This window comes from Helicoverpa zea, chromosome 19, assembly GCF_022581195.2.
Source record: "Helicoverpa zea isolate HzStark_Cry1AcR chromosome 19, ilHelZeax1.1, whole genome shotgun sequence".
Classification (NCBI taxonomy): domain Eukaryota; kingdom Metazoa; phylum Arthropoda; class Insecta; order Lepidoptera; family Noctuidae; genus Helicoverpa; species Helicoverpa zea.
Window position 1 is genome coordinate 1,160,846 of NC_061470.1, and position 26,968 is coordinate 1,187,813.

Below are 26,968 nucleotides of genomic sequence, written 5' to 3' on the forward strand. Positions count from 1 at the left end.
ATGTCGCGTTTGGACCTCCCCGGCGTTTGACAGCTGACTGAGTCGGAATTCGGGCGGCGGCGTCGCGCATGCGTAGTGCAAATAGGGGAATCGAGGGGAATTCGCAGACGTGTTATCAGCTGATATTATAGCGACATTCATGCTTTTAGGGGATAAGCAGAATAGTGGCGTTGTCTTGTGTTCCGGACTTTACATGGAGACGTCGCGATGTAGGCACGCGATTTAGTAGGGCATTGAAATCTGTAGCTTATAGACTTAAAGTTTTCAGCAATGTAACTAGGTAAGTGGCAATATTTTTTCTAGCTATTCCATTATATCCCCATTTCGTCTCCACATCTCTCAATCTCAAGATTGTTCCCACCAATCAATCAGGGTCGTAGGCGTCTAGGGGCCCGATTCTAATAATTTAATCGCTACTTTTTCTTTGAAATAAACGTTTATCCTTTTCTGTCATTCAATAATTAATCATTTGCCCCCTTACTTATAAAAATCTCTAATCACCCTCTAAGCAACATTTTAACTAATCACTACTAAAGCCTTAAGTAGTGATTAAATGTTTGTTAAATCATGCTTAAGCAACGTTTATAAGTAAGAATTTTCTTAAACAGCCCTTAGGTAATACTTATTATTTAATTCACGTTTATAAGTAAGGCTGTTGGTCTGCAAATGATTTACGATTGCAATATGATTGTACCTCGTGTGTTCATAAATTTTGAGACAAAATAAAAGTTGCATATCTTTTTAAATAATAAACTTATATTTATAAAAAAATTAAAAAAACATTGAGTAGGTTAAATTAAAAATGTAGTATAATTATTATTAAAAATGACCACCCTTGTTTTTAATACATGCCCTTAGACGATTTGGCCAGTGATCAATGGCGGCACGAATCTTTTCCAGCGGAATTCGCTTCGCTTCTCGGACAAGAGCTCGCTTAAGTGACTCCAAGTTTGGGTTGTCCAAGTCTGTTTGAGAATAGTCCAGCAGGTTGAGGTCGGGGCTGGAGGAGGGCCATTCGTTCGCCGCAATGAAGGCCGGCACATTTTCCCTCAACCAAGCTTGGGTGGTTTTAGCTTTGTGGGATGGCGCCGAGTCTTGCTGGAAAACCCAATACTTGTTATGGAATAGGGTATTAGCCAGGGGTTTCACAACAGTCTCTAGAATGTCACTTTGATAATTTTTGGCTTTCACCTTGACGCCTTGCTGGCAGAAATGAAGCTGAGTGACACCTTCGTACGAAACTCCCATGACACTAGCCGGATGATGAGTACGCGAGACATTCCGTGCTGAAGCTGGGACATCCTTGCTACTTTTGGCATACACTTTATTGTTTTGTCGGTTGAACTTTTCTTCGACAGTAAAGATTTTCTCGTCGGTGAAGACTATCTTCCTCGCATCGTGTCTCCTAAGCAGTACAGGACAACGTTCGCGTCGCAATTGACGAAGGCGATCGTTTAAAAAGTGTATTTTATTACGGCTATACGCCTTAACCTTGAGATCATATTTCAGTATTCTGTTGACTGAAACGCGCGAAATATTGGTCTGCAGAGCGAGTTTCTTCTGAGTGCGACATGGATTTTGGCGAAGTCGCTCTCGGATGACTTTCATGTTCGCAGGCGTCCTTACAGAGCATGGACAACCACTTCTTTGCCGATCTTGTAAAGAAATTGTCTCCTCGTATCGTTTAATAGTGTAGTACATGAAGCTACGGCTCACACCAAAACTTTTCAGTTCTCGGAAAATGTCCATAGGTTTTCTTCCCGCCTTAAATAGTGAAATGACGGTCGCACTTAATTCTTTTGTTCCCTCCATTACGAGAAAATTTAAATAAAATAATCCGAAATCATAGATATTAAAAGTTAACATTCCAAATTCAAAATTAGAAAAAGAAATATACAGCAGCCAGTCACTTTTTTTTTATTTTTATAAGTAAAAAGTTTGTCTCAAAACTTATGAACACACGAGGTAGAGCAAACTACCGTATAGACCAAAATCACCAAAATAGCAGACTAATCGCAAACCAATCGAATGTCGTTGGAATACGATTGGTCTTATATTAGTCGCAGAATGCCCGATATGGTTAAAACCACAGATTATATAATAGTTACTACGTAACAGATAAATCACTCCATACAAAAAGGTCCATACCTACTGTTATAAGCACCTACAAGTTCCCCAACTACCTACAAATTCCTAGCTGCGTTATAAAATGAACCTTAAAAGCTCGAGCGCTTGATTGTTATTCCAATGCGATAGCGCACAGTTCAGTGACCGCAACCGTGCCGTGGCCGTGCTTAGGGTTGCTTCTTACAATTAATTAATATTTAAGTAGGAAAACAAAGTTACGCTTATTTTAAGATAGCCTTCTTTAAAACTGAGTTTTTAAATAAAAAGTAATATCAATAATATTTTTCTTTAGTTAACTATTGTATTGCCAACTAAAATGGAGTGTAGGTACATATTACTAAATATTAACTAATACGTAAGCAAAGGTAAATACTTAAGTAAAGCTTTCGTCAAAATCAAAGGCAGTTTCCAACTATTTTTTGAGCACAAGTGCCATACCCCATATGGTAGGTACAATTCCGTCGAGTGTTGATACATACCTAAAATTGGTTTCTGCGTAGCGACACGCGTAATGTTCCGAGTCGTCATTAAGTTGGACCAGAACTATACCTACTTACACTCGAGATGTGTTTTGAGCTACAAAACTCACAATACAGTTCATATAACTAAGTAGGTATCTAAAGTAAAATAAGTACCTAATGATCTCTGTTGTTAAAATCATAAAGTAGATAAGTATTAATTTATTTAAAAAAAATAGAATTACTAGATAAGTTCATAAATAGAAAATGTTTCTAAATCTTACAATAGTCGCATATAAACCAACACAACTCAAAATAATCCATCAGTTTGTTAGGTAGCTTAAAAAACCTAATAAAAACCAACAGCATAACATGCCACGAAATAAAAATAATAATATTGGAACGCGCGCGGCGCGTGTGACTATTGAAAGCCCTGAGCCGCGTGGGGCTACCGGTAACCCAGCGAGCGGTAGGCATTTATCGCTCGCAAGTACGTCGAGTGACAGAGGCCTGTTAAAACTGCTATTGCGATCCGATTTCTATTCAATTTTTACATTATTAACTTAGGAGAATCGGGCCCCTGGTCGTTCCGCCATCTTTTCCGGGGCCTATCTAGGTAAGTATTTGCACTAAGTAAGTAGTTGCTTACACTAGCTTAATAAATTACAGCAAAAAATCTTGTAACATTATAATTACACCTAATTTCATTAAGAAAGCCCTTATCCTGAAGTCAAGGGCGATGAATTTAATTATCATGTTTAAGTATTGACGTCTAGTGGCGTTAGTATAATTTCTAATCTTCTTCCGCGCCGTCGAGTGTGAAATTTATGAATTATGACGTGACCTGCCCTTCGAACTAAGTTTGGACGTTAATTCTACACGAAAAGGTAGGGTTTAGAAAACGTTTAAGTCGTCGGAACTGCTAATTTGAATTGAAAGACCTTTTATATTTTTATTTTTTAAAATTGCGTAGATATACCTATCATTTTTTTTTAACGTTTGATATAAGTATTTATGACATACTATTTTAGTCCGAAGCCGAAAATAGATCTCAGTGGCGTGCACTTGGAGAGGCCTATGTCCAGCAGTGGACTGCGATAGGCTGATGATGATGATGATGATGATGATTTTAGTCCTTCAAATTTTTATAGAGAACAAAATCTTAATACCTACAGTACAATAAGGTAGGTATATACTTCATAGCTGTAGGACCTAGTCATAAATAGACCTTAATTGTTGGTCACCCTATATTTTACAATTTCCAGATAATAAGAGTGATATTTTCCGAAATTAGTAAAGGCGCTTCGTAAGTAGCCCTTATTTTCAACCCATAGTAAACACAATCTACGTTAACGACCTGAAAAAATACCAACCTATAAATCTACAGTGTGCCGTTAAAATGTCATAACAGGGAGGGAGCATCGTAAATATCATAATATATTGTTACGTGAACGATGCTTGACTTTCAATACTCGCTTACCACGGGTAAACTGCCTCTTTGTTGGGTTGACTGCCTCGTTGGTCTAGTTGTCGCAAGTGTGGCTGCTGAGCACGAGGTCTCGGGTTCGATTCCCGAGTCGGGCCGAAATCGCTTTGTGGGTTTTAGAAGACTTTCACAAAGCAGCCCGAAGCCTGGAAGTTGGTGATTGATTCACCCGTGCATCGGAGAGCACGTAAATGTCGGTCCTGCGCCTGATCTCTTTCCGGTCGTGTCGGATTCCCGTCCCATCGGGCTATGAGAGTGAAGGAATAGGGAGTGCACCTGTGTCTGCGCAAATGCTTGTGCACTATAATATGTCCTGCGCAGTTGGCTAATCTCCTTACATGAGAACAGCCGCCGTAGCCGATAATCGGCTAGGAAGACATCATCATCATCATCATCACCACGGGTAAATAGATAAATAGGTATCTACCATTATGTAGGTAATATCGTAAAAAGTATGTATAAGCCTTATGTACCAACATGTCTCACGTCCCTTGAAAACTACGCTTCGGACCTCAGTAAAATGTAGGTAGCCAAATTAAGTAGGTCGCTCGATAAATGAAACAAATTTTCATATCGGACCTAATAGTTCCAGACATTAACATAATCAGCAAAAAGACAAATTCATCAACCTTTTTAGTAACAAACCAATTCTCTTTTTATAACATGAATGAATTCATATCTAGGTACATATTCTACCTACATCAGATTTCATTTAAAATCTCAAAACAGCGTCAATTAATTTGCCGCCAAAATCACAGCAGGCGTTTATAATCTGTCAGAGCGTTGTAGACGAAAATGGCGGCAATGGCGAGCGTCTCGTGAAAAAGTAATGAACCTTGACAGATTAGAAGACGGACCGACCTCCAACAGCCTTGTTATATATTTAGGAAGCCTGTTACAGGATTAATTAAAACGGCTTCCTTTTTTACAACTCGTAGTGTCGCTACAAAGATTGCTATAAATCCTGGTTTGGAGGTCACAGTAAAATAGGTGGCTCGTGGCTAAATAATGGCCACATGACACGATGAAGTTGCAGTGGAAGCTGATCCTAAAATAGTTGGGAAATGGCTAGGCAGATGATGATGATGATGATAGAAGTCACAAAATGTCATGTCTTCCTTAAAGTACATAAAATAAAAAATCGGTAAAAAACTTTTAAGTTAAACGGTTTTATATCTTATGTGCACTGAAAAATAAAAAATAAAAAAACGGTTACTTACCTATAAACCTACGTAGGTGGTCCCGGTCATATTAGACTAAAATAAAAACGTGGAAATGGGTACCAATGTGTTCATTATGTATGATAGACCTTTGATGGTGCCAAAAAGTCCAGCGTGAAATCTATGGGGTATAGAAGCTATATCATATTTTCACAAAAATAGGTTATGTTGATTTTAAAGATTATTTACATAAAGGACCATAAAAAAACAAGGTATATACTAACATTATACATGCGAATAGTAATATCACCATAGTTAAAGAGTTTGCCTGGTAATTAAAAGGTCTTGAGTTTGACCCCCTCCCATTGCACTATTGACATGAACCACACCGGATACAATTAAGTACCGACCTTACCTACTTCAAGAGGTTTCCCTGCTACGTGTAGGGTAGGGTGGTAGCCAATGAACCGCGTGTACAGTATGAACCATAGTACCTACCGGCCATACCCAACGTTGCTAGCTCGCGCAAAAATTATGTCGAGACTCCCTTGCCACGTCATGAAGTTTGGTCTATTCGCCGTGGGTCTGTCGCAATATACGCACCCGTGAGCCGCGTCTTCGTGTTTACTCAAGCAAAAACAACAAAAAAAAGGTGACTTTCTTTTTGTTGTTACTTTAATAATCTAACTCTTACTTAACTATGCGTGAATTGTATGTGTAATGTAGGTCTTTAGGCTTGTCTGAGCCTATTTTTTGGAATTAATTCTCAACGGTTTTTGTATAAAACATGACCTAACATTTCCTAAGAGAGGGTGGGTACGCTGTGAGCCATATATCCTGGGTAAGCAATGAACCACGGTTCATTGTGTATTGTGTACCACATCTAAGTGCTTTGTATTATGCTATATGAACAGGTGGGAAGTATTATTCTAGTTAACCTCTAAGTGTTAATGTGAGTATAATTAATTAACCATTATTCGTCTATTTCGTCATGGGACGAAACATGGTGAGGAAAGTACGTAAAAAAGGGACACCGCGGAAGCTATACAAAGAGGTATATAAAAAACACTTGTCGGGACTAAGCATTCGAAAAGCAGCAAAAACTGCAACCTTCTCTATCCAGTATTGCGACAGACGAAGTGTTTGTGCGAAGATACGTCACAAAGTACAGGAACAATCCGTCGTGTAGACTAGAGCCCCATTATCATGCAAGTAATTTTTTTACTGCCCAACATGAAGACAGCATAAAGAAATGTTGATTGTTACAATTTGTGATTTAGACAATAAAAAAAACATAAGTCTGAATGTGATAAAAACATGTCGACTTTATAATGCTATGAGCATTTTAATTAATATAAATATGAAACTACAAAATGTTTTTTATTTTTTCCCGGATAGAGTTTGTGCGTAAGTTTTAAGATGTTCATAATTATTTTTAAAACTTAAGTTCTAAGGCTGATTTGTTGGTTCTTATATAACCCGAAACTTAACAATTATGAAAAATTATAAATAGTGTATTTATTTTTCATTTAAAACAAATAAGAATGGTTTTTTATATTACCGTGCTTCATTGTGTACCACATGGTTCATTTAATACCACCCCCCCCCGTTCTTTGTGTACCCCTAGGAGCATGCTATGAACCATTTCTCTTGTTTTAAAAAAACATGCATAAATTAGGCAACAGCAAATGTTTTCCACTTATTTCAACACATTTTGGTAGCTTATTAAATAACCCATCACCTGAGATAAAAATATTTTCTTAGACAGTAAAAACGAGCTCGCTAGAGATCTTCAAACTTTTAGTGGTTCAATGGCTACCACCCCACCCTAAACTTCTGAACTGAAAAACAAAAGTTAAAAAAATACTTTATATTTCTTTTTAGCTTTTTAGTCATTATTCGCGTTAGTGCGAATAAAAGTAAAAAAAAAAGTTATCGTCAATGCGAATAATATAAGCCCAAACCATATTTACCATTACCATTGCCGAGTTCCCTTGACCTTCTCTATTCTCCATCATCAGGTCAGCTCTAAACCTTCACTCGTGTAGAGTGCTAACAGACATACACCTGAGTGTAAAGTTTTTACCCTATGCACAACTTCTTATGAACAGCAAACGGAAAAGTTAAGCTTTTTTATGTACTAAAATCTTCATCGAAAAAACCTTGTAAAAAGAGAACCCGTGGATTTTAGATGATATGAAATACTTTTTGTAATCTACACATTATACTAAATCCAACCATACATACGAAGTTTCTGTCGACTCATGGTTTTTTTTTTGGCCATCTCCTTTCAGATCAATCTGACAACAGGAAGGCACTGAAATTTTAATTTCTAAATTTGACCCAAGAATGAATAAATAATAAAACAAACGGGGTGAGCTAAATAAAACCGTTTAAAAATGAGTTCAAACAAAGGTCGTCATGAAAAAAATCTAGATGTAAATTGATCCATTATGGAAGGAATTTTAGCAGGTCAATTGCAACAAGTAAAAATGTCGAATGCTAGATCTTATTATTGATCAAATAATAAAAGAAAGTTAAGTATAGTCTGTTTTTTAATCTCGTAGACTAAATTGACACTTTCAAAATGTCAAACTTTCTAATAATTTTGCTAGCTCTGTGGTGCAGTGTTGTACTTACGATACCGGTTCGTTGAATCGTAACTTTTTATCTATAATAGACGAATTTAATATTCATTCAAAGTTTTATATTTAAAATTCACGTACGTACACATGGCTGTACGACGTGCTACAAACTGCCAGGGATATCTGACCACGCAAAGCCATGCGTAATCATCAAGGATAAGCCCATTATTTCAGGATGACTTATTGTAAAAAGTTACGATTCAACGAACCGGTATCGTAAGTACAACACTGCACCACAGAGCTAGCAAAATTATTAGAAAGTTTGACATTTTGCAAGTGTCAATTTAGTCTACGAGATTAAAAAACAGACTATAGGTCAATTATTTAAACTCAAGTATAAAGAAAAAACTTCGCATGTTAAACAAACAGAGTTAAAAGCCTACAAAGCCTCGTTGTACACAAATATATGTATTTATTAATTAGCATTGTATAGGTAGTAGAAGCTCATTACTACATTACCTGTATGTGTATGAAATGAGGGCATGTAACATTTCTGCCTATCACGCTTACGCGTGACAATGTCCTATAACCATGATTTACAGAGGTAGCGACTAGGTCAGATTGTAAGCGGGAAGCGAGTACATCAGGATGTTAACCTGATTTCAATTAACAGTAGGCAGTAGGTCTTTATACCGGTGTTAGAATTTCTTAAGTCTAACCAGACGATCAATATAAAAAATACCCATTTGTTCTCATTTCTTTGCTGACACATATGAAGACCAAAATCGATGGGACATCTCACCTGTCATAAGATATAATATCGCCATTAATTCTTATTGATATTCACTGGTAACACTGCTTTTTATACGTACCTACACACTTTACAATTTAAAATTTTCCTACATGTAGGTAACTCATAGGTAACGCAGTACCTACCTACCCACAAACTCACCAACTTTAAAAAATCCGCTCCGCCATCACTACCACTTAACTTATTCAATAACAAGCTGTCGGACACCGGCGCCGTCCGTGACGTTTCCGGCACGCGTCAGCCTCACGACACGTCAGCTACACGACACGGCGGCGACACGACACAGTAGCGACGTGTAAGCTTTTGTTGTATCGACACGCTTTTGTTGTATAAACGTGTCGATTGAATGGGTATGGACAATAGGACGGGACGGTTTTAATTAAGTAGGTAACATCACGATTATAAGGGTGTTTAACTGCCTCGTTGGTCTAGCTGTCGCAAGTGCGGCTGCTAAGCACGAGGTTTCGGGTTCGATTCCCGAGTCGGGCCGAAATCGCCTTGTGGGTTTTAGAAGACTTTCACAAAGCAGCCCGGAGCCTGGAAGCTGGTGATTGATACACCCGTGCATCGGAGAGCACGTAAATGTCGGTCCTGCGCCTGATCTCTCTCCGGTCGTGTCGGATTACCGTCCCATCGGGCTATGAGAGTTAAGGAATAGTGAGTGCACCTGTGTCTGCGCAAATGCTCGTGCACTATAATATGTCCTGCGTAGTTGGCTAATCTCCTTACATGAGAACAGCCGCCGTAGCCGATAATCGGCTAGGAGGACATCATCATAAGGGTGTATTTATAGTTAAGTATATAGGCAGCACTATACATAGGTAGGTACTTAAGAAAATCAGTTAAGTATTTTTGTAGTCTCTTAATACTGCGACACAGATTCAGGCTTTTTACCAAGTCCGAAGTCAAGTTTGTCTTACAAACAATATACCTACATTCATTCAAAAGTTAGGTACTGGAGTAAATCGTAGGTACCTCATATTTTACTATCAATCTCATTAATGACGACAACACTAGAGGAATGAAAGGTTATGTTGTTATTATATTCTAGGCAGCCCAGAGTAAATAGAACGTAACAAAGGCTATTCTTTGTATGAAAAGCTGGCTGAATTCATCGACAACTTTGGCGCCATTTCGTTCTTTACGTCCAAATGTAGGAACTGGTACATTTTGCTGTTACATTGTCATTTTTTAAAGGAACTAAAAAATGAAAATTACTAGTTAAAAACGGTTTCCTGGCTAAAAGTGCGAAAAAATAAGCAAATTCCTTGAATCAAAAAAAAATATTACTTGATTAAAAATGGTTAATCAAAATAACTTGAAGTATTTTTGTGTGTGTTGAATCAAACAAAGGACATAATAACACTTTTATCGATCTTTATTCAACCACTCACAAAAAATCAACAAGCAATCAAATATATACAAAATTGGCCATCGCGGTACCTACCTACCTACTTACATGACCAGACAAAACTTGGCCCATAGAACTCGTCCTTACTTAATTACATCGATGCATTACAAATTATTTAAAAAGTATGTTATTTATGGCAGGAAAAAGACATAGCATGTAACTTGGCGTCATTTAAAATAGCGTGATTCTATATTTTTTGTGATCTATACTAGTAGTAAAATAAAGAGGAAATATTTTTGTTCTACGATTGAACAACTATACGGTAAAAAAAATTATCGATTTGAAAAATTCTTTCACTGTTGGAAAAGTCCTACTACTGTAACTATATCTACGAGTAGGTACATTTATCCCGGTACGGTCAGTGGTTCCCACGAGAAACGGGTGAAATCGCGGGAAAATAGCTAGCGTTCTGTAAAACGCCATTTCAAATCGTGCCTAGATGAGTTCCTTGCCTATTTTCAATCATAATGCACCTTTTAAACTTTGTATTTCAATTATAAGACTTATTTAGTTCTGGTATGATTGTTTCTTCGAAGTCAGCAGGCGAGAAGTGGTGCCGCGGCCGCCGCCGTTCCGGAGTGTGGAACAACTTCCTGTAGTTGGATAAAAAGCAAAGAAATTAAGAGAAGGTACCTACGTTAGATTGAAGGGAAAATTAAAAAGGAGTGAAGGGCTTGAATTGAGGTAAACATTGTTTTTTTCAATAATTTAAAACTTGTGTAGTAGTGTAGTATTGTGTCAGTAGGAGATAATTCACAATTTCATTACTTATTTGCAGGTTGCATAGTGGTTACAGACTTTTTATATCAATATGCCATCAGAAGCCAGAGTTGAGGGTGATAGCAACAGTAAAAATAAAATAAAACATCTAGAGATTCAACAACTTATAATTTTTATAAATATACATAAATACATAACAATATTACATAAATCGTAAATCGTGTATATTACACGATAACAACTACTTACAATACTAAAACTGTCTAATTTAAATAAGAAAACAATACAATACAAGATTTAATAACTAACCAATTACTTAAATAGGAATGACAGAAACAAATTAAATTATTTCTTGTATTTTCCTACTTATTTTATACTTATAATGGCAATAATGGCTTGGTATACGATAGCCTAGTCGAATCATACTTATAATAATATTTAATACTATAATCTATATTTAGTTTTTAACTGCACTGTACTTAGGCACATAAAATAATAATTTCTAAATACATTAAAATGATTTTACGATCTATTGTCACATTCAATATTTCAACCATACGCTACCACATACATAGTTTTACTTTTACATAAATATTTTTAGATAAAATTCATACCAGAATTCCACAAAAAAAAATCAAAATTTACATTACACAGAATTTCAAAATTTACATTTCTGAGATACCAAAAATTTAATTTTGAATCAAAAGCCTGTCAGCTCAATTTTTTTTTTTTATTTGAATTATTTATTTATAGACGTCTGGTATTTATTGTAGGAACTTGTCAAATTATAATTTACTTTTTTTACTATTACTATACTTACGTTTGATTACTTTGATAAAATCACCCCCAAATACGACATCCATCTTTAAGTCTACAGCTGTTAAAATATCTTTAGTATAAGGTAAGAATAATATACTAATCCATACATTAAATACATGAATATTTAGATAATTAAGTATTTTGTGAATTAAAACAATGTAAAAATCTGACATGATACATGTATTAGATAACTATCATAAAATCCTTTCGAAGATGCATGCTCAACCAAACTTAGACATACATTAAAAACTGTTGTTTTGTCACATAATTGGAAGATGTTAAATTGTTAACTAATAACTTTGTCAATTTACTTAAACTAACGACTTTTAACCTTATGATAAGAAATGATTCCCATAATAAACATTCTTCACTACCATCCATCCCCTTCTTTCCACAATTCCAGACTCGATACCAACTACTGCAGAAATTCCAGAATCCAAACTGACATCATCACCCACTCCAGATTCCAGTACAACTTTATCACCCATTCCAGAATCCAAAACCACTTCATCACCCATTCCAGATTCCAGACCGACTTCTCCAGACATCATAGATTCCAGACCCACTTCACCTTCCGGTGGTGAGTCTGGAATGTCCCTGCCCTAGCTGTCTAAGACCTCATTCCTGGCGACCCACCTTTCGAAGAGATGCAGCAACTCGAAGCAGACTTCTGCTAGAATGAGTGCTATGACCATCCATTCTAGGCGTACGTGGTGCCTGTCTGCTGCCCAGGATGAAAGTAACTCTAGAAGTTCCACGCAGTGGGCTAGACGCTCGTTAAGGACCTAGGGATAAGGAAAGTTGAGGAATTATGGTCAAGTTTAAATTAGTTTAAATATGGTGGATGACAATTGACTGAAAAGTATGCACAAATTACTTTTTTTATTAATGATTTCTTGCGAGACATAAAAAAGTGTATTTTTACAAACTGCTATTTTATCATAACATATTCATGGCTGCTTTTGGGTTTGAGAGCAGATTCATGCCTTACGTACGAAGTTAGCTGCCATAATAATATAACAGATATTTTCTACATTTTTTAATGTTTTTTTTTCGAATTTATTATTTTAAAATGTAAAAAATTTGTTGACAAAGCAATAAATGAACTACCCTAACAGATATTTTTAACTTTTTTGCATTCATTACCAGCTACAAAAAAAAATATAGCACTTTATCTTAGTATCCTTACCCTGGTCCTCCTAGATATGGTGAAGTAAGCGACAGTGGAGGAATACAGGCGTTCTAATTGTTCCTCTTCCCAATAGAAGTCAGGCGTATCCAATAGATCTGACTCCACGTTCAGCACGTGCCGGAGAGAGAATAGCTCGCCTAGTTTACGAACTACCTGCAAATCAGGATAAATAGGTTTGATTAAGATTAAGGAGAATAACGTTACTTAACTTTAAAAGTGTTTCGTGTGTTAGAGATAGAAAGATGTTTGAGTAGCACTTAAAATTGAGTGACCTTGTGAACTACTGATTCAAACATAGCTATTTTTGCTCGAGTTATTCGGCTAAGACAATATTTGGACTTGGAAGAATCTAAGTCAAGAATGACACCTGCCTATATACCTGCCTATTCAATCCTAGACATATTTCGGTAGACACTTCTAATAAATACCCAGTAAAAAAATAATTTATTGACTTTGAGAGACCCATAACTTGATTGTCACTAGCCCATACTATGTATATGGGCTACACACTTACCTCTTTCTTATCAACATGCGCGGCGCCGTCGTGCTGCATGGCGGCGGTGTGCGAGCTGACGGACGCCGCCAGCGCCTCCAGCCGCGACTCCCACGCGCCCAGCCGAGCCGACTGCATCATGGCGTGACTAAAAAAATCAGTAAATTGAGGTAAGATCATACGAGCTGCGGGATTGTTCGCGCAAGTTACCGCGATCCTGGTACAGGAAGGGCTAATAAAAGAAAGAACATGGTGGGTTTTAGTCACTGAGACTCTGACCCTCGCTCACGCTGCACATAACTTCCGACCAGAAAAAGGAAACAGCATTCCACTTATTATTTTTACAATAACATGATTTCACTTACCTGAATGTATACCTCTCCAACGAGTTATCTCTCTTTGGCACCAGGACAAATGATGACTCTTGTAAATGGCATCTCTTCCTACAAATAAATAGAAAAACCGCTATAATTTTATGGTTTAAGGTGGAAATATCAAATAGCTAAATGGCTGAGCACAATAAGCAGATTGATGTGACAATCAAAAAAGTAATAGGTTCAAAAACAGACAGGCCCAGGAATGATGTTGGGAGAAAGTTCTAGAACAAGCATTTTGAAAGATTACCAAATAATATCATAATACAAAAGTAGTCATCAAGTCTATTATACCTATATGTTTAGAGGATAAGATTTACCAGCAACCATGTAAAAACACACATAGTCACACATAGAAGCAAGCAAGCTATTCTTATTTCACCAATCCACTTAATGTACAAAGCAGTTATAATTTAGTAACACACCTGCGCCCTTTAGTACCTGTACTGTTAGTGATAGCACTGGCCTCCGATCCTGACTTCTTGGACCGGCTTGGGTGGAAAAACATTCACAATATTGTCACACAAAGCTTTAAAAAGCACAAATAAATAAATAATTATACATAATTTGTTTTATCTGGTAAAAACTTACGCGTTCGGGTGATAAACGTATGTCATGACTTCTCTCTCTTTTTCCACCACGTCCCTAGGGTAGCTGTCTATTTCATAACTGAAATGAAAATACAAAACAATGATTAGTAAATGTAGAAGAGTTTGTAAACTTAGAGAAACTTTTACTGAGCTTTAAACAGTATTATTATCCTAATATTAACTTAATAAACAAAATTAGTATCATAAATAATAGAATAAAATATAGAAAATAGAAGAAAGGTTCGTGAATGGGTCACCCACCAACGGTATTGAGTTGCCCAGGTAACTGGGTTGAGGGGGTCAGTTAGGCAGTAGTTCTGGAAGTTGACCACAACATAGTTGAAAAGGCTGGCCAGATGAATAATACAATTTGATTTCGTAAGTGTAATAAATACCAAACTCATTGCCAAAAAGCAAATAAGGTAAGGTACTAATATTTTGACAACCTAATGGCGCAATGGTCACCATGCCGGACTGCCGAACCTGAGGTCCCTGGTTCGATTCACGGTTCGGTCAACATTTGTGTGATGAGCATGCTTGTTGGTCGTGGTCTGGGTGTTACAATATGTATTTATAAATATGTGTATATGTAGCTATATGTAGTTTATCAGTTGTGTTAGCACCCATAACACAAGTTAATTAATAACTTACCATGGGGCTAACCGACCATGTGTGAAAAGGTGTCCCGACATTATTTATAATATTTCAATTTATTGTACTAATAGTATGAGCAATATCACATACGGTCTGACAAAGTCCAGCACATTCCGAGCCTCCAGCTCGGTGCAGTTCCAGAAGACGATGCCTCCTTCTCTGAAGAAGATGATCTCTCTGGGTTCAGAACCAATGCTGTACACCGCATTGGCTACCACTACATCACCCAACTCATTAGCTTTTAATCTGAAATGGTAGAAAGAACATTTATAGCTGATTGCTTTACACAAGACTTTTGTGAAATAAAAAAATATGGATTTGCTAGAACATAAATTTGTTGTACGCAATGCTATGATTAGTCACCAGGATTATGGTACTCTATTGGTACTTTAGGGATCGGAATTAGGAGGATCCCTAATGGAGCACTGCCTCTTCTGGTCGTGGGGCGCAGGGGGTTGAGAGGAACAACGGTGTTCGGATACCGGATATATTTCGCGTAAACCCCCAGATAGAACTGTTCCCTCGGACCAGTACGCAGTAACTGTCCGTGCCTCACATACTTCACGCTCACACAAGTTTTTGCTTGCCTTGCACGCTGCCATACATACTTGCATGTCTCCCTACAGTACCATTCAACAGGATGAGATATATAGATGAGATTTATTTTGTTTTACATTACATATTGTAGCTTGTCTTTAGTTTATTTAATTTCTTACTGATCACCTTCACTACAAAGGTCAAAATTAATTTCCTCTGGCTTATCTACAAGCATTACAATTTCTTATCAACTATTACATCATTGATCGAAGAAGATGGAGGAAAGAGTATGAATTCCACTTACGTGCCCGGTTCATACAGCTTCTGTTGAACTAGAGCCTCCTTCAGACTCTTCAGATCATAGGAATTAGCTGTCGCATAAGCCATCGTGAGGAAATGGCCCTCTTTGTGGGACAAGTCCGCCGGTTTCGCCTTCTTATGAACAGTCTTCTTTTTAATAGGAATTGTGCCATTTTCTATTGGCATCGTCGGCTGTATCGCATCATGTGAATAATTCCTTACTATAGCAATCCCAGCAATACTAAATAAGTCGTTTTTCGGCGATAAAAATCGAGCTTTCGTTGCTACAAAACCGACTACGGTATTCGTTGAAAAACTTTTCGGTGTCGCACACCGAATGGCGTTAAATGCAATTCTTGATAAATACACACTCATTTTTAACTTGCTGTATGTACAGAATGTATGAAAACGTGTTGTAATGCAGTTATAAATGCCCTTTCTTGAAAATATTACATAAAGTTTGAGGTTATCCTTAGACTTACTGTTTTGACATGTAATAGTTTTAGGGCTGATTTTTCAATCATCTATCTGAGGAATAAATATGGCGGTTTGACATATTTTCCATACAAAAGCTGTCAAAACGTTAAAAATATTCCTCAGACAGAAGTTATCTGGCGATTGAAAAATCAGCCCTTAATGAGATTTTTAAAACGTCAAATGGAAACGAGTCTTTTGAGTTATGTATAAGGGTTCTATCACACTTGCAATTTATCGGGCTCAACCATTTTGGAGCAGGAAGTTGGACCCTGACAAAGATTAACTTTGTGAACTGAAGACTTGGTGAATATTCTTGAGATTTGAGATTTTGTCGAATTCTTTCTTTCATATTAACCCGCGTGAATTAAAACTACAAATAAAACAACTATGTATTCAGATTATAAGTCTTATTATTTAATGTCAATGAGATCGCATTCAGTCAATTAATATATCCCCACGGCTTGCAGTGAACAGCGTGTGTAGTTTCCGCGCGAACTCTGGGCCGATGCGCCGCGACTTGGAGCCGGCGACTGCCGCTCGAGACACGCCTATGTCTGCCACTTCCTCTATTTTGTCTTTGCTCAGCACCTAGGGTTTGTCAAGACATTATTTAGGCACTGAAAATTCTAATTCGGTACAGCGAGGCGTGCAGGGAAGCGTTTGAGCGTGCACGCTAGTAGATGTCGTTGCTCAGATGCTTGATTGAACGCGCTAATCTCAGGATAATGTAATGTAAATGATACATTTTATCCGGTTTCGTGCAGGGGTTCCCACGGGAACTGCTGGCAGAAGCTAGATTTTAAATACGAATCAAGCGTATGTTTAACGTCTACGTACTAACACCAATGTAATTATCGTGGTATGTTACCTCGAACAGTTCAAGTGGAGTCTTGTACTTGGCACAAAGCGCTCTGGACACCTCGAGACTGGACTGCGGCAGTATGGCTATCATTTGCTGCCACAGCCGTCCCATACCGGCTCCTGTAATACACAAAAAAATACATATAATAACTTCATACATATTCAAAGGGCAGTCACACCCATTGCAATGAAAACAAAATTGTGAGGTCAGTTAGTAAATTAATTGAAAGACTATTTCTGTATTAATATTATAAATCTGAAGAGGTTTATTTTATTGTTTGATTGTGAACGGGCCAATATCATGCCTTATTGTTTTTTTTCTTAGTTACAGTAAGTGTTTTCTTTTGAATAAATTCTAAAAGTAGGTATCTAAGATAACTAACCATCTTTGTCAACAGCTACACACTTCTTATTGTCACCTCTCATGTAGAACTCAGCTTGCTCGTCACACAAGCGTTTTGCTTTTCTGAAATAATAAATTATTTACACATTAGATTAAATCTGCAAATATTATAGAGATTATACAACTAAAGAGATTTTCAGTTTGAACAATTGAACGGGCGAATTACAGGACAACAACTAATCCGTTTTGAAAAAAAAATCAGTTTTATAATAGCGCCGAGGCCTACAAAAACAGCCTAGTAAGTTTTTTATCCCGGTGCGTGGAGCAGTTCCTACGGAACTCAGCAAAACACGCGGACAGAAGCTAGTTATCTAATATACTCACTTGAAGGGCGCTTCAGCAATTGCCTTAGTGAACTGCACGATAGTAAGTGCCAGTTCATTCGGCGTGCTCGCTATCACTGTGTCACAGCCCGTGCTTACAAGCAGATCTGAAAATGAAAACATAATTTCCTAAGGCCTACGTCACTCAATTTTAATTGCTGCTAAAAAATAAATTAAACAACTGTCCCACTTGGATAAATTGCTGGGATGAAAAACCAAGTTAGACTTAAACTTAAGTTGATAAGAAAGTATTTTCAGTATAATATTATTTAGGTATGTAATTTCCTTAAATTTTATTTTAATTACATATCATACCAGTAATAGCCAATTCAAATTCCACTTCCGTTACCGCTGTACGATTACTGTTCGAAGTTTTGCGACGAGGCGATCTGTTGATGTAAAAAAAATATATTTAAATAGTACAGCTATAGAAAGGAAATAAATAATAATTCCTAGATCTACGAAAAAAAAATTGAGTGCGTTCTGCGTGGGCTTATTATCGCGAAAGCGATCCGAATCGAATTCAAATATAGACACTCCGCCGCGTGTCGTACCGCACCACTTCATGTAGAATACTTCAAAATAAAATTATTTATTGTTTTCTCATCCATATCGCTCACATAGAACGCACCGTAAAATTCAAATTTAATCATAGCTTCAAACATGAAATTTCTTCACTCAGTTGAAGCTAAGCGGACGAGTTGAGCTTGCACGTGCAAGCCCAGCTCGTCCGCGTCACCTATGAGCTAACTCCGACACTCACTTGAAGTAGTCCTGGTGTCGGAACACAAGCAGTGTGACACTACAGTCACACAGCTGCCGCGCCTGCGCGAGGTGTGACGCGAGCGAGTGTGTCCGCACGTGCGAGCTCAGCTCGTCCGCGTCACCTATGAGCTAACTCCGACACTCACTTGAAGTAGTCCTGGTGTCGGAACACAAGCAGTGTGACACTACAGTCACACAGCTGCTGCGCCTGCGCGAGGTGTGACGCGAGCGAGTGTGTCCGCACGTGCGAGCTCAGCTCGTCCGCGTCGCTTATGTACAGGGCGCGGGAGCATGATGTGCGGGCGGGGGTTAGCTTTACCTGGAGAGGGGGATATTGATGAGTAAAAGAAAAGAAATGTGACGGCATAAATTTTGTCATGCCCAGATTAAGTAACTAAAAGTAAAACATGCAAGAAACATTATGGAACTGACAGCATTAATAAGCATCATGTCTTCTTTCGTATGTGCGATTGAAACTCAAGGATGGATACTGAGCCATCATTGTTAGGCTCAAAATTTTGCGATATGAAACGTCACACACACAATACAATAATTATTCAAAGACCTGTTAGATAAAATACCTATATCTACAGGTACAAATTCTAATTAACGGATTAACGCTCAATCCCTCTCAGTGTGAGAGGAGGCCTGTGCCCAGCAGTAGGCAGATAAAAAGGCTGGTACACGTACAAATGAGGCAGTTCTTACCTGTCCTCCATCTTTTTCCAGGCTCCTCGGCAGGTTTCTGCTCCACACCACGAGCGCAGGGTCACACAGATCACTGGCTTGTACCACATGTGCTCCGGCAGCCGTCACCTCGCGGGGCACGTCTGACATGTACCAGCGCTCCCATAGTGTTGGGTGGCCTTCTACGTTCATGTACTGAAGGAGAATATTTTAGACTTAAGATGAGATAGGAATAAACATATTATTTCACTCCCTAAGGTAGACTGGTAGATAACGCCTTAGTTGTAAAGTCCACCATTGTACATTGAGCAAGAAGTATAAATAAATAATCATATTTTTTGGGTTCTGTACCCAAAGGAAAAAACGGGACTTATTACAAAGACTTCTTTGTGGGCTGTGTCCTGAATTCAGGTTGTATCTCATGAATTAATAGACAGATAGTATAATTTTTCACAGATGATTATCATTGTTGGATCTATAAATGTACAAAAAACTAGAATAAAATGAATATTTTTGTTTGCTTCTATACAGCCAACTTGTTTTTTATAAGTAGTGGTACGGAACCCTTCACTTGTTGGTCTGATTCGCACTTTACTGGTTGCCCTTTCGTACACACAAATACATACCTTCATACATTCTCCAGGCTTGTAAATCTTGTTTGTGTTTTCAGCTATCTTCTTAGCAGACTTCTCTTCTGCCAACTTCTGTTTTTTTATTTCCTTATCTATTGATGATTTTGATTTCTTCTTGCCTTTGCCTTTTGGGCTGCCTGAAGCTTTACAAAATGTTTATTTCATCAAATTGGTTTAAAATGTGAAATTTCAGTAATGCAACAAACAAACAAAAAACACAATTTTTTTTTACACAGCACATGACAGGGAATCCTAAGACAACCCACTCACCGGGAACTTTGAAAATATACTTACCTCAATAAATTTTATAAGTATATAAAATAAATACTAACCAGTAATCTTCCGTTTCCCACTGATTTGATCGGAGTGTGAGTCTATGGGCTGAGTATCAGTGCCTTCCATTGCAACCTCTGGCAAATCATCGGAATCTTAAACAATAGAGAATATTATTGATTAATATTAGTCTATAGTAGTAGTGGTAGTTTGCAGTTAATGTAATATATGCATTGTTGTCACTCGTTTCTGCAGCGTCGACGGAACATCAAAATGTACGTCGAGACTATGCTAGCATCACCGGTAGCAAAATTGATGCTACGAAGAAGCCCGTGCCCGTAAAGGGACAGAATCGGGCTGACGATGAGGGGTTCATTACGGTGCAAAGGAGGAAGCGCCGTCAGCAAACCAACAAGAATCGTTGTGGCACGGCTCCTATTGAGCCAAACATCAAAATTCGTGCCGCCAAGCCGAACACCCCGGTGTACATCTCTCGCCTACACTACACCACTAAGGCGGAGGACATCGTGGAGTACATGCGTCAGAAGCTGAAGTACGCCCCGAGAGTGCAGCTGCTGGAGTCGCGCCATAACGACAATTTCAAGACTGGATGGGCCTCGCTGGAGAAATTGCTGGCGTTACTGCAAACTCCGTTGAAGTCCCCGTTGAAACCCCGTGACCCCCAATGTAGGTGAAAAAGGCAAACTTACCTGGGAAACAGGGAAGTGGACAGGAAGGCAGTCTGCCGACGACGGGACACTCGAAATGCCGGCCGGCCAGCGGGACACTTTCTCTGCACTTGCTTCGTATTGTCTTTTCACGAGTCCGGGTGATCGAGGCACTAACAGACAGCACTTCTAGCGAGGCTTTTATGGGGTTTTCTTATTTTTATCGCGCGACTAGCCGCGGGCGATACCAATTTTTTGACTTTCCCAAAGAGAAGTGAAAACAAAAGCGAAACCCGTCATGGCAGGAAGAAAAATAAAGATAAAGAAATGAGGAAACGACCAAGAAGTCTGAACATTTCCCCCCACTTGAAAGCCACATGGGTTTCACGGATAAGCCGAACGCAACGGAAGCTATGCTCGAAAGATATATGTATGTTAAACTAAAACTTAACTTCTAAGAATGAGCAATACGATATAAATTACTGAGATCGATATTGCTCGAATTATATCTAACATAAATTAATGAATTGGTAAAAGGCAGACCCTGACGATAGGTCGTCGAAGCGTCTTGCCATTAGCAGCTCGGAGAGTAACAACTCTAACAATATTATCGGCACCTGGGTGCACTTGTTCTATATGAGCCGATCTCCAGAGCAAAGGTGGAAGATTTGGTTCGTTGACGATGACTAAATCGTTATCTTTTAAATTAGGCGCGATTTGAAACCATTTGTTCTTTTGTTGAAGTGTGTGAAGATAATCACGTTGCCAAGCTCGCCAAAAGACGATTTGAAGACAAGCTAAGCCATTGTATACTATAGCAGATTTATTTTTATAAAGTTCATTAACGAACTCTTTGAGACATTTATTCGCGCCTAAGAAATTTTTACGACAAGCGGTTAGAACATAATAACACATATCGCGACGAGAAGCAAATCCGATTATCCAGAAGTTATGTTGACTCAACGATCGCGATGTTCTAGGACCGCAGTGAAGATACTTTAAAGGAAAATGTTTAACTATCATTGGAGACAGTGGACTTAGTTTAGGTAAAAGCAGAGGGTGTAACGTAGATGTGAGTAAGTAAACCTCACCAATGCGTCCCCTCACTCGCAACAAACCGTCCTCATTTATAAACGGTGAAAGGTTTTGAATAGATTTGTAACCTTGTTGCTTATCAAGCACTGGATTAAATTCCGTTGTCATATATTGACTTTGAGTATACTGAACCAGAGTTCTCAATAACTTATTAAGTTCAGCGCTAGCACGAGGAGAAGTGTCCCAATTTTGTTTGGGACGTTTAAAATTAGAAATAATGCGAAAACACCAGGCTAAAGTTCCTTGATGTTTCATAAAATTGGAATGTCTAGAAATTAAAGTTGTATTTACATCTTGAACTTGACGAGAATGTAAATGTTCTGTGATAACGATTTCACGATTAGCTACATGCATTTTTAGTAAATGAGGATTAGTATTAATCCAAGAGAGCGTACTACTGCTATAAGAATGAGCACGATTACTTTGAATAGGAGTTTTATCCTTTAACAGATTATACATGTGAGATAGCACACGCGCTAGAAGCAAAGCATTGCTTAGCTCGAGCCTATTCACTGTAGGAGCCACTCTAGACTTTCCTATAAATAGATGCGTTACAGTAGAATTCGTACATGTAACAGCGCATGAATACACGTAGCATTCATATTCTTTTAACGAACCGTCGCGAAATCCTACTAAGTAGATATCAATAAGATCCGGAGGTATGACTAGCCGCGGTAAGATTATACTTTTCAAACTTAATAAATTCGCGGCAGGCGAATGCCATTGTTTGGCTAAATATTGAGAAATAGCATCATCCCAAGATAAATAAGGCAAACTCGTTACTTCATAAGCAACTATGTTGAGCTCATATTCTACGAGAGCTTCGGTAGGACTGTCTCGCCATAAAGTATACTGATAGCACTTTTGTGCAGGCCTGAACTGAATCTGCCTGTAAATGTTACAAACAGGAGAAACTTCAGCAAGAAGAACAATTTTATAAAAGCCAAACTTTGTAACTAAATCGACTATATCGATTTCAAGTTTAGGTCCTGTATGAACAATATTGTTCAATGTGTAATTATTCGTAGTCCGACTACTGACGTCGAAGACTACACGCAGTCGTGTCGTAGTACTTTCTGGACGCACGGCGCAGTGATGCGGAATAAGATACTGAGCAGTAGACAAAGAATCAATAGGCTGCATATGTCCCAAGTCTTTGTACTGCTCCATGGAATCCTGATATTCCGTTTTAAACTCAGGTCGAGTACATAAACGTTTCTCTAGGTTGAGAAATCGCTTTAAAGCGTGGCGAGAAGAATCGCCAAGGGAAGGGGCATTATCCTTTAACATCAAAGGAACTAAATACCTATCCTCCGGAGTACGATAGGTACCGGATTTCTGTTCACAAACTTCGTGAACTTGGTCTTTAGGGCCGGAAATTCTACATTTCGACGGCTCTTCAGACTCCCAGAACCGTTGAACGGTATCGTCGAACGCACTGTATGACGCGACGAGTGACGTAACGGATTGATCTGGTGTCAGAGTTGACGTGTTATGAAGAAACTGACCTGTTATCACCCAGCCGAATACACTCGATAACGCGCAAGGTAATCCGGGACCGGGAGTGTAACGAGAGCCAGTATATATCTGGTCAAAACACTCAACTCCTAATAAAAGATCGATCGGACCCGATTTATAAAAATCGCAGTCGGCGAGATCTAAGTGTGCGAAATGATCCTTGACGTACATCGGCAGCGATGACGAAGGCATCATTCCCGCAATCTTTGGTAAAACTACCAAAGAGATGTCAAACTGTGGTGACTCACTCAACCGAGGTATTATCGAACCAACAGTGTGACCCTTGATATTAACGAAATTTTGACCAAGCCCAGACACGGTTAAGTTGCATTTTCTAATCCGCAAACCTAATCTGCGTGCGCACTCATTTGTGATCAACGAATCCATCGACCCGCTGTCGATGAGCGCACGAGCATACTGCATAGAACCATCTGAGTGACGCAAGCGCACTACAGCAGTACCTAAAATCTTTGTACTCTTGAACGGTTCAGCTGTTGTAGATGAGCAGGTAAGCGTGGTGCTTGAACCCGCTCTCACAGTCACCTTTGAATCACCCGCCTGTGTTTCTTTACTTTGACGTTCGATATGCAGCAGTGTATTATGTCTCTCGTTACAAATATAGCAAGACAACTTTGATTTGCAGTTAACATTATCGTGACCAGGACGCAAACAGTTAGTACACAGACGCAAATCTTTAACTAATGTTCTGCGTTGATCAACCGACATTGAATGCATCTTTCCGCAACGGTACACAGAATGACTTTCATTGCAACAAACGCATATTATCTGGTCTGACTTGGTATTATTTGAGGTAGGTTGCTTAATATTTAAAGAAATCAATGACGTTCGATTCAGACGATCATGATTTTCGACCTTATTAATCCGAACGTTAGATTTATTAAAATTAGAAGAGCAAGCTAACGCGGGTGACTGACTTACTTCCAGAACTTTTATATAATTTTGTAAATAAGCCAGAAAGTTATTGAACGTAGGAAGTTCGTCCTTATTCTCTAACTCGAACCTTCGCCTAGTGTCAAAGTCAAGAGGTCGAGACGCAATGTAAAATAAAATAAATTCACTTAAATCGTTAATATTTAGAGCACGAAGAGCATTGACACTTTCATACAGTGTATTGGTTAACTCGGATAGATTCGATAACGATGGTTTTTGAATTGGGGATAATTTAAATAATTTCTCTAAATAAGTTGTCGCGAGAATGCGCTTGCTGTCGAACCTATCGATGAGCGCGTTATATACTACAGCGTAATTCGCTGATGTAATAGGAACGCCTTTCGTGAGCGACAACGCACTGCCGGACAAACATGGAATTAGATAATGAAATTTTTCTATATCGGATAACGAGGCGTTATTATGCACTAATGGCTCGTAACTATCTTTAAACGTCTGCCAGTTTTCAATCTGGCCATCGAATTTTGGAATTTTCAACTTAGGCAGCTTTACAGCAGCAATCGATGATTGTGTACCAGATGCTACTGCCAGTGGCGCACACGAACTAGAGTCTAGCGAATCGGCAAACTCAACGGCCGCGTAATATAACTCGTCAAACGACACCAAAACGAGATTATCAATTACGAACTTCGGATTAATTTTTAATTGTATTTTATCAATTTCTTTACAGACTTCAACATAAGTATCGCGAATTTTTTCTATTGACTTATATCTGGCCTTGAAAGTAGATATTTTAGCTTTACTTTCTTGGCAACTTTTAACTAAGTCGTAAATAATTTGCATGTTTTTGAACGCATACTCGCGTTCTTTAATCAAAGATTTCAATTCTACTTCCATCTTGCTCAGAGACTACTGAATGAAGAAAGAAAAAGTTAACTGATTGGTTTATAGTTAAAATAAAATCCTTCGAGCACAACTGTCACTACGAACTACTTATAAGAGATCACCGGCGAATGCAGCAACAATACTCTTAGGTATAAGAAGTTTTGCGAGTGGAACAGATCGAAAACTCGATAGGAAATATTATTTTGAGAAAATATTACTGAGAAACATTAGTATTTACGAGATTTTGTGAGGAAATTCGGTCCTCACAGGAGGCACCAAAAGAAGAATGGATGGGCCTCGCTGGAGAAATTGCTGGCGTTACTGCAAACTCCGTTGAAGTCCCCGTTGAAACCCCGTGACCCCCAATGTAGGTGAAAAAGGCAAACTTACCTGGGAAACAGGGAAGTGGACAGGAAGGCAGTCTGCCGACGACGGGACACTCGAAATGCCGGCCGGCCAGCGGGACACTTTCTCTGCACTTGCTTCGTATTGTCTTTTCACGAGTCCGGGTGATCGAGGCACTAACAGACAGCACTTCTAGCGAGGCTTTTATGGGGTTTTCTTATTTTTATCGCGCGACTAGCCGCGGGCGATACCAATTTTTTGACTTTCCCAAAGAGAAGTGAAAACAAAAGCGAAACCCGTCATGGCAGGAAGAAAAATAAAGATAAAGAAATGAGGAAACGACCAAGAAGTCTGAACAAAGACGTTCGTGGTGCGAGTGCCGACGTGTTTCCTGCACCTCGTGTTGGACGAAAACTTCTGGCCACAGGACGTGGTGTTCCGTCGCTTCCGCGGACAAGTGCCACAGGACCGCACAGTGACATAGTGCATAAGTGAAGTGCTACTAACATAGTTTTAAGTTTTTATTTACTAACAATTTTGTATATCATATGTATGCTAGTTTTAAGGTATTTATCTATGGGCCTTTGATGCCTGAGAATAAAGATGATTTGATTTTTTGATTTTTGATTTTTTTTTTTATTGTATAATCTGTATTGTATGTATCTGTCTTATTGTATGTCTTTTTTAGAGGGAAATCAAATCAAAACAAATAAGGGTCCCTCTGTGGGAACCACAAAATTCCCTCTCAACAAAATCGCTCCTTGTTTTAATTTATATCATGAGGGCTTTTGAAGGCTCTTGTCCGTTAACTCCGGGATGTTAACTCCTAACTTCAGGAGCTCTAAAAAGTACGTATTTATTTTTAAAAACTCACTTGCATCGTCGTCTGAAACTACGGCCAGAATTTCTTTGTTTGTTGTTGCCGCGGACGGAGGCAGTCCAGGTTTATGGCTCGTCTCATCCTCACTGTCACTAGAACTTATATTATAGACTGGATTTTCCATTCTTATTCAGCTTATTGTTTACAATTTTAAGCAATAATATATAGGTATCAATCTTTTTTGAATCGCCGGCACCTCGACTATTGATTTGTTATCAAACTGTCAATTGTGTCTGACATTGACACTAATTTGATAGTGACGTTTACATAGTCGTTCATCAACGAAACCCCTGAACATATGTACCAATAAGTACGAGCTTTCTGCTTGCGACGGACTTCACTTATTTCCTCCCTTTTGTACTCCTTATGTACTTTCCCTATTCCCTACCTATATACTCGCTTATATAGTAACCTACTTCAGCTATATACTACCTATGCACATCGATAGCGACTGTTGTAGCGAAAGCCGTAGCGGAAGCGCCGGTAGCGGTAAGTCGCGGATAATTTTAGCTCCAGTAGCTTAAAATCGA

At 38.5% G+C, this 26,968-nt stretch overlaps 2 protein-coding genes and 1 long non-coding RNA gene across 3 annotated transcripts; 1 reads left to right on the plus strand and 2 right to left on the minus strand.

Annotated features, from left to right (window-relative positions):
- The first annotated feature begins 211 nt into the window (after positions 1-211).
- On the plus strand, positions 212-10,914 carry LOC124639709. The gene is made up of 3 exons (XR_006985490.1): positions 212-280; positions 10,575-10,722; positions 10,817-10,914. It is a non-coding gene; the product is annotated as an uncharacterized LOC124639709 (long non-coding RNA).
- Positions 10,908-16,208, minus strand: LOC124639708 (required for meiotic nuclear division protein 1 homolog). Its single transcript, XM_047177160.1, has 7 exons — positions 15,722-16,208; positions 14,971-15,126; positions 14,228-14,305; positions 13,628-13,705; positions 13,284-13,410; positions 12,767-12,922; positions 10,908-12,362 (listed from the first exon to the last, which is right to left on the minus strand). Exons 1-7 carry the CDS (start codon positions 16,090-16,092, stop codon positions 12,180-12,182), a joined length of 1,149 nt encoding a protein of 382 aa, XP_047033116.1. The 5' UTR covers positions 16,093-16,208; the 3' UTR covers positions 10,908-12,179.
- A 376-nt stretch (positions 16,209-16,584) lies between these two features.
- LOC124639809 (crossover junction endonuclease EME1) lies at positions 16,585-26,661 on the minus strand. Its single transcript, XM_047177288.1, has 10 exons — positions 26,433-26,661; positions 20,198-20,293; positions 19,860-20,008; positions 19,255-19,428; positions 18,693-18,865; positions 18,097-18,170; positions 17,783-17,888; positions 17,439-17,521; positions 17,063-17,175; positions 16,585-16,782 (listed from the first exon to the last, which is right to left on the minus strand). The coding sequence occupies exons 1-10, from the start codon at positions 26,560-26,562 to the stop codon at positions 16,630-16,632; spliced, it is 1,251 nt and encodes a 416-aa protein (XP_047033244.1). The 5' UTR covers positions 26,563-26,661; the 3' UTR covers positions 16,585-16,629.
- Positions 26,662-26,968: the final 307 nt, after the last annotated feature.

Excerpts from the sequence above, each read along its gene's own strand:
- LOC124639708 (XM_047177160.1), bottom strand. The coding sequence starts at position 16,092 with ATGAGTGTGTATTTATCAAGAATTGCATTTAACGCCATTCGGTGTGCG. Across the intron at positions 15,127-15,721 it reads AAGCTGTATGAACCGGGCAC|ATTAAAAGCTAATGAGTTGG; the intron begins GTAAGTGGAATT and ends CTACCATTTCAG. Across the intron at positions 12,363-12,766 it reads CCATATCTAGGAGGACCAGG|GTCCTTAACGAGCGTCTAGC; the intron begins GTAAGGATACTA and ends CCTTATCCCTAG.
- LOC124639809 (XM_047177288.1), bottom strand. The coding sequence starts at position 26,562 with ATGGAAAATCCAGTCTATAATATAAGTTCTAGTGACAGTGAGGATGAG. Across the intron at positions 19,429-19,859 it reads AGCCTGGAGAATGTATGAAG|TACATGAACGTAGAAGGCCA; the intron begins GTATGTATTTGT and ends ATTCTCCTTCAG. Across the intron at positions 17,176-17,438 it reads TGTAGCTGTTGACAAAGATG|GAGCCGGTATGGGACGGCTG; the intron begins GTTAGTTATCTT and ends TGTGTATTACAG.